This window comes from Epargyreus clarus, unplaced genomic scaffold, assembly GCF_041222505.1.
Source record: "Epargyreus clarus isolate Ecla_fem2 unplaced genomic scaffold, WU_Ecla_fem_2.2 ptg000018l, whole genome shotgun sequence".
Lineage (NCBI taxonomy): Eukaryota > Metazoa > Arthropoda > Insecta > Lepidoptera > Hesperiidae > Epargyreus > Epargyreus clarus.
In genome coordinates, this window is record NW_027332226.1 from 16,128,524 (window position 1) to 16,136,477 (window position 7,954).

The 7,954-nt window shown below is 39.1% G+C and overlaps 1 protein-coding gene across 1 annotated transcript; it reads left to right on the plus strand.

The window, feature by feature from the left end:
* Nucleotides 1-3,782: 3,782 nt before the first annotated feature.
* On the plus strand, nt 3,783-7,697 carry LOC140749436 (neuronal acetylcholine receptor subunit alpha-3). The gene is made up of 6 exons (XM_073082470.1): nt 3,783-3,938; nt 4,432-4,619; nt 5,780-6,088; nt 6,172-6,425; nt 6,641-6,848; nt 7,253-7,697. Exons 1-6 carry the CDS (start codon nt 3,884-3,886, stop codon nt 7,373-7,375), a joined length of 1,137 nt encoding a protein of 378 aa, XP_072938571.1. The 5' UTR covers nt 3,783-3,883; the 3' UTR covers nt 7,376-7,697.
* The last annotated feature ends 257 nt before the right edge of the window (nt 7,698-7,954 follow it).

Below are 7,954 nucleotides of genomic sequence, written 5' to 3' on the forward strand. Positions count from 1 at the left end.
GTTACTTTTAAGACGTTTGCAAAGGGCAGACAGACCCTTTAATAAATACTCATGTTTCTCTTTTTAGCATAAACTTCTCAACAGTATTGTTTGATGACTTTCGTAGACTTCAAATTAATTCAACTTGAAAAATAGATTTTGCTTACTCTTCGTTATCGTATTGTTTCTCCGTATTATGCGTAATTACACTCATATATTTTATTACTTACTAGGTTTGTTATAAAAACATTGAATACTGGTCTGTACCTACTTGGATTTACTACTTATAATTAAAATTCTTTTTTCCACTATACTTAGCAATAATATACCTTCTTATTTTTAAGATCTTTATTAAGTACGTATTTAGATTAACATAGGTAAGCTAGACATATCGTATCTGTAATCATTATTTGCCAGCTTCTTAACGGTGACAGAGTTAGCCAATTAGTAGAACAATAAATTAGTCAATGTAGGCGTAACTGTAAATAAATAATAGTTACTATTATATTATACTCTATTATATTATTGTTATCTATTACATGTCTTGTTTTAGTTAGAAAATACCTGCTGCGTAAGAAAAGCGTCCTAAGAAGTTATAGCAAGTTTTGGTACTATTGGATCTGTGGCGCAGTATGTACCTATGGATGCGGATAGATAACAAAGCTAGATAATATAAATAATGAAAAGGTGGTGACACATTTTGTGGGCTACCTACCTGTAAGAGTATCATCGCCAAATCTATTTCTGCTTTAGAGCAACAATCTCAATCTTAGCAATGCAAACGTTGTTCCTGAGCTGATCTAATTTAATCATCAGGTTAACATTTCGTTCAGCTTGGAACCTGACTTCCATTCTATTTTGCTATATTTAACCGTAAAATGCCATAGATAGCCATTAAATTTTAAATCAGTCAGAAGTTTACATAGTAGCGTACATTGAAAATGCGATTATTTGAATACTTTAAATATATGTTTAACAGATGTCTGCCATTGCAAGTATTATTAAATTAATGTCATAGTAAGTTGTACTACATAAATTAGGTATTTGTTGTATTTTTATAGGTATTAGTCGACTATAATACTATTTTTGTGTATATTTTATATTAGTTCTTAACAAAACTATACTAAGTAATTAATGCATAATATCCTAAACTGACGTGTCGTACATTTTGTTCGGGGGTATTACCCGATACTAACTGTTATCTGTAGGTACATTGTGTTGGCACAATTATTCTTACAAATACTTTTGTAAAACTAAGCAACGTTTTTCGCGATATTTCCTACTGTATGAAATATTTGTATCACTGCATATTTTTATAATCTACCTCATACTGCCACTACATAGTATTTTACTTTAATAAATATAACTAATTAATGTTATGCTATAATAATATTTTACATACACGCGCTGTAATCAAAAGTAGGTATTTTTATCTCTTGTGGAGTTCACTTTACAATGTATGTAGTTTGGTGTACGGGAAAAATAAATGATAATACAAATATTTCATAGTTAGCTATTTCATAAATAACATAAGTAAGTATGTTTGATTTTTCTTTTGTTTTTCCTATATTTTTATGTTTATGTTATTGTGACGTTGTCTGTTAAATGTTTTTATTATTTTTACCGTCTAACGTGTCTCCCTCACACGATATGTTTCACCTTAAGCCAGTGGCGAATTTACACATTTGCTGCCTAATGACTTTTAAAATTTCTATTTTCTGATACCCTAATTCAGACCTGTCCAGGCCAGACACGATTGTGAGCAAATACTTTTACCTACTATATAGATTAAAGAGCCGAAAAAAACAAATACCTACTATGATTAATTTTATCGTGGGCCGCTTAAAAGTATTCCGCTTAATCTGCAAAAATTGCTGGCGAAAAAAAAAAACGTCGTCCAAGATAACTTTAGCTAAAATCTAAAATATGTCCCCCTCAGCTCCAGTATACCTGCTTGATTAATATTATTTATTTACTAAATCCGCCACTGTCTTAAGTTGTTCCACTGCTCTGCTGTTGTGTGAGGAATTTCAAAGGCTTTCTAGCCCTCCAGTCGTGATGAGTGGAAATTCTGGTACCAGTGCTGATGGTTTGAAGTGTGTTTCGTGAATTCACGAGTGCTGCCGAGATATGTTGGTATGCTTGTGTTGACGCGCGGTGTGTTGCAAATTTATCACAATAAAGTTCCTTCGTTGTTCATAATGTGAGTTATAATTTCCTATTTCCCCAAATACTTGATTACCTAAGATTCTCAAAAAATTATATTGAACAACAATTTTTCTTTATTGAGTACTTAAATATTACAAGTATTTTTGTATGGCTCAGTCGTACCTTAATATTAAAAGTAGCTATTAACTTACTTTATTCTTGAACATGTTTTATGATAGCATACCGTATGAAGTGTGATCAAGTAGAGTCGCGTAAGTAGATTCTGAACGACGGAGCGCCTGCTCTTACGTAGGTAAATAGGTATAGTCTACGTAAAGTAGTCCTGTAGCTTAAAATAAAACAAGACTAAGTACCTTTTTCGTAAGTACCTTGTACCTATTTGCGACTTGGACTCCGTTAGCATTTAGCTAAATACCTGCTTGTTGTAGACTTTTAAAATTACACAATGTTTTTTTTCTCCTATAATTTATTATTCGTGAGAAATTTTGAAGCAATATTTCTCATATAAATAAGTACAAAATAATGCATGAGCATTTTTCGAATTAATTTATCAACATTATACCTAGAATCGAGTGGAAATATACTCATAGACCTGGATTATGTTGTGCACGTCAGTCAGTCACAGTTGGTTTTATTTCCTACATAGTGTTGGAGTGAGGGTGGAAGAACCCTGAATAGTTATCGGGGTTAATTTGACAATGAACTAGTTACAATAATAGAGTGAGGTTTACAACAATGCGATGAGTTGCCCCGCGGCGCCGGACACGCCGCGCGATAGTGCGCCCACGCACCGCGCAAGCAGAGGATTACAACTTTTTTGTTTTTGTATATAATATAAAGTATAATTCTTAAAATAATTAACTACATATTAAATCTGCCTCCTGTGCTTACTGAAATCCATTTTTATTTCGTTTTCATATGCCTACTTAATATTGTTTTAACAAAAAGTTATATAAACTACATATTTTTTATTCACCTCTGAAAAGTAAGTTGAAAGAGTTACGTTACTATGGTGTACTACACGCGGTTTATATAGTAAATGTGAGACTACAACCCGTCAGTCGACTCGAGTTACTTGTCACTTAGTCAGTCCTACTTTGGTATTGGCGAAAGACGGACGTGTCGGAAGCGCACGAATCACAAATAAGTTAAATCCTTGAGATCCATCCCCTGTGGTAGAATTCCAAGACATAACAATTACATTACGTAAATTTCTCTCATACGTAGCCCTCAAATCAGAACATAACAATTCTTAACTGCTAGAATTAGACACAATTAGATTCCATTTTTAATTTTGAAACGTAATTAAATCATATGGAGATATTTGCTTTACCTTAAGTTTAACTAGTGAGACAAACAGACAACAAACAATATAACAAACGCAGTTGCATGAACTCTACCGGACCACACGTGGTGAGCATGATAGAGTATTTGCTTAAACCCACTCTAAAAGGAAACCCGTAGTCAACAGTGGGACACAAAAATGAAACTGATGATGCAAAATAAATATATGTCATAAGTACATATTTTCCCTTTTGTGTGTGTATATCATTGTTTTGTATATCAATAGCTCCACGTATGCTTAGTATCGCCCGTAAAGTTCCGCAGTGGTTCGCACAAGGCTGCAGCAAGGGCACTACATGCGGCTATAAAGTAGATTCTTACTTGAATTAAAGGTTGTGTACCCCTGGGCGCGGCGGAACGTGGCGTGCGGCGGCCGCGCAGTGCCTGCAAAATGGCGCCCCTCGCCACACTCGCCCTTCGTGTAGTGCTCCTGCTTCTCCTAGCTGGTAATAAACAACCCTTAGCAGTCTATACCTGTGATGTGTGATATGTGATTACATTCAACTAGGAAATATTGAAATTGTTTGTGCGATTATCAGCAAAAGCCAACGATATGAAAGTTCATTGTTTCGGAACTTTACTGTGATAATGTTGGTTGTAGTAGGTATCGGTATACAAATTATTCAGATTCAGTTCTGAAAAAATGTGGCAAATAGGCAATTAAACATGAACCTCCCTATAAATTTTAATGTAGTGTTTAAGAACTCGTAACTCATTCGTCACTTTTAATATCTAGTTATTCAACCCCTTTGGGAGTTCATACCCTTTTGGGAGAGCAATTAACTGTTAGTTTTAACGATAATCGAGTTTAAACCTACAACAAAAAACTGACTTAAGTATTATCGAAAAATACTTAAGATGAATTAAGAGCAAATGTAGAATTGCAAATTTGAAGCTAATCGTAGAGAGTTATAGATATGTGTGTTGGAAACATTGCAGGTAGTGAGGTGAGCGGCGCGTGCAGCAACGTGACGTTGTTCGCGACGCAGCTGGACGCGCTGCTGGGCACGTACGAGCGCGAGGCGGCGCCGCGCGCGCCGCTGCCCGTGCTCGTCGCGCTCGACGTGCGCCACGCCACCGTCAACGAGCGAGAGAACACCGTGCGCCTGCTCGCCGACTTCCGGATGGTGAGTGCACAGTACCCTCACCATGAGTTTTCAAAACATCCCACAATTTTACGTTACGTTTATTCAATCCATTATTGTGTTCCGTTTGCTTCAGTAGATTGAGTAAACGGAACAATAAGTAAGTGCTCAAGTGACGATGAACAATTTGTCTACCTCACATGTTCGCAAAAAAGAGAGCCTAAACATAAAACGCCATTTTGTCAATTTAGACATTTAATGGTACGTTACTGACACTATAGTTCTGTAGGTACCCTACCATGAGTTTTTACGTTTTGACAAATACGACTGTTTTGGTATTTGTTTACGTATTGGCCCATACAATTTCCAAGTTCTGATACAATCCGCGAGAGGCGCTGATTGGAAATTATATGGGCAAATGCGTAAACAAATACCAAAACAGTCATAATCAAAACGTAAAAACTCATGATAAGGCTAAAGATCCTATCCGCTAGGTTCTATCCGCTAGGGGCGCTGATTGGAAATTGTATGGGCAAATACGTAAACAAACACCTAAAACAGTCATATTTGTCAAAACGTAAAAACTCCTGGTAAGGGTACTGGACACAACTTGGCTCTACTACTTACCCTAGCTCTTCCACGATACGTAGGCTCACTAGCCTTAATTTGGTGAGTCGCTACGTATCCTGAAAAACTCTTTGTTTGATTATGTGACTTTATTGAATTCATGCAAATGAAATGTTTGATCCATGTCCATCTCAATAAAATCTTTACTTTACAAATATATCATGCAACTACCTAGTACCTACATGTATCCAATACTGAACCCCGAATTGACATAGTCCAAAAAAATGTTTACGATGTCACAAAATAAGAGTAACACACTTTGAGAGAACCTAGCAGTAGTCGATAACCCACTTACAAGGAATTTCCGTTTGCGGAGAGACAAAACGAACGAATTTTTTTCACTTTGTTTGTTTTTAATTTTTATAATTGCTATTCTATGTTTATTGTTTTAATGAATCAATTTAAAAGTAGTCTAAAATGTACATTGTCCATATCGTATATAAATTTTAAGAGATTGCTCGAGTATGATGTCAAGAGAAGTCCGGGTCTGTAGGCCTGGATGAACAAGTTAATGAGTTACTAGTAACAATATATGCGAATAAATGATGGATAAAATAAGGTACTTCAATATTCAGTCCTGGGACGATCCGCGATTGTCGTGGAACTCCAGCGAGTGGGGTTGCGACAGTGCGCTGGTGTCGGCGGAGCGGCTGTGGCTGCCCGACGTGGGCGTGCTGGGCGCCGCCGCTAGCGACGCCGCCGACAACCTGCGCGCGCGCCTCGCGCCCGCCGGCCGCGTGGCCTGGCTCGTGCGCCTCGACCTCGCCGCGCCGCTCGCCATGGACCTCAGCGATTGGCCGAACGACCAGCATCAGGTCGTCTTCAAGTTCGGCTCGCGGTCGCACTTCGTCGACGAAATCGATCTGACCATCAGCGATTTCAAGGTACAACATGAACTTAACCATCATATATGTCGAGACCTACAAAAAACAAAAAAATGTTTCCAACCAAACTGAACATCGGACAGGCCACGACAGTGTTCGAGTCCGGAGCGTGGGAGCTGATGTCGGTGGAGGGCTCGCTGACGTCGTGGCAGCGCGCGGGCGAGGAGAAGCGCGTGGCGCAGTGGGCGGTGGTGCTGCGGCGGCGCGCACCCGCGCACGCGCTGGCGGCGCGCGCCACGCTGCTGGCCGCCGCGCTGCTGCTGGCCGCCGCCGCGCTGTTGCCGCCCGCCATGCGCCCGCCGCTCTGCGCCGCCGCCGCCATCACTACCACTTTGTGGTAAGTTCGACTTTTATGCTGTTGCAGTTTTAAAATATTCAAAATTGCCTGAAATTTAATTTTAATTTTACTTGTCAAATTTTTATTTAGAAAGAAAATAAGTATTCAATGCGATAATTTCAGCGTGCGACAGTAGGGAGTTTGCTATGAACCGAAAAGCCCGGACCCGTAATAAAAATAAACTTTATTGATAATTATACGATGTATGCGCGCAGGTCGGTGTCGGCGGGGGTGCGCGCGGCGGGCGCGCTGGCGGCGCCGCGCGCGCTGAGTCTGCTGTGCGCGCTGGGCGCGGGCGGCGGCGCGGCGGCGGCGGCGGCGGCCGTGGCGCTGCGCGTGGCGCGCTGCTCGCGCCCGCCGCCGCACGCGCTGCGCACGCTGCTGTCCAACGCCGCGCTGCTGCGACACCTCACCCCGCTCGAGGTCGCTACTATTTTTATTTCTTCACGTAACTTTCTAGCTTCGTATACGTATATTTCTTTCTCGTTACCGATTATCAAAATAAAAATAACTTGTCGGGTGGCTACAACGTTTAAGTGGTTTCTTCCCTTCATCTTCATCACCAAAATTTTAATAATTAACGAACCTCGAAGCGCACCTTCACCTCAACAGTTCGACACTCGAGGGGCCCGGGTTTGATGTACTTTCTTGTTTTGGATATTTGTGTTCTTGTGTACGAATATGAATATTTATAACATCTCAGATACAGAAAATCATAGAAAGAACTGTAGAAAGATTAGAAGAACGACTAATCGTTTTTTTTATCTGTTCGTGTATCAGTATTTTTATCCAGAAAACTTTTAAATGCATGTTATATCGGCGTGCAGGTGGCGGGCGCAGGGGACGGCGCAGAGAGCAGCGCGTGGGCGGCGGCGGCGCAGCTGCTGGACGCGCTGTGCGTGCTGGCGCTGCTGCTGCTCGTGCTGGTGGTGCTGGCGCTGCACGGCTAGCCGCGGGCACACCCCGCACGACCCGCTCACATGACACTTGACTTTTTTAAGTGATGATAGTTATTAAAGAAGAATATGGAAAGTCAGTTTTTTATATGGAATTCTATACATTTATTTTTAAACACATTTTTATATAAATAATTCAAAAAGAATAAATATTTGATATCCCTTAAAAGCGCTTATTACAATATTTTACTTATGTATTATCATGTATATGATTTAGTAAGATACTTTGTAATTACCTACGTTTTATTTGATAGTAGATATACTTGGTAAAATAGGATAATTTTGTATAGTAAAAATAAAGATGATGCGTGCGTTATTTATTTTATTAAACACATCATGAAATTACCTAATACGATCCCTCAATAATATATATATATATATATATATATATATATATATATATATATTTATGCATCAATAATTGTATTTAAGAGTGGTAAGAATTTGTATGACCACTGATAGTAAGCTTGTTTATTTAGAGTGTGGTATAATTCGACAATTCAATAAGAAATGGCGCCATAAGTAAGTAAGTAGCGCTTTAAAAAATAGCAAATATTATAAAAATGTTAACGG

Coding starts and splice junctions, on each gene's coding strand:
- LOC140749436 (XM_073082470.1), top strand. CDS start 3,884: ATGGCGCCCCTCGCCACACTCGCCCTTCGTGTAGTGCTCCTGCTTCTC. Junction 6,089..6,171: donor TGACCATCAGCGATTTCAAG/GTACAACATGAA, acceptor AACATCGGACAG/GCCACGACAGTGTTCGAGTC. Junction 6,426..6,640: donor GCCATCACTACCACTTTGTG/GTAAGTTCGACT, acceptor GTATGCGCGCAG/GTCGGTGTCGGCGGGGGTGC.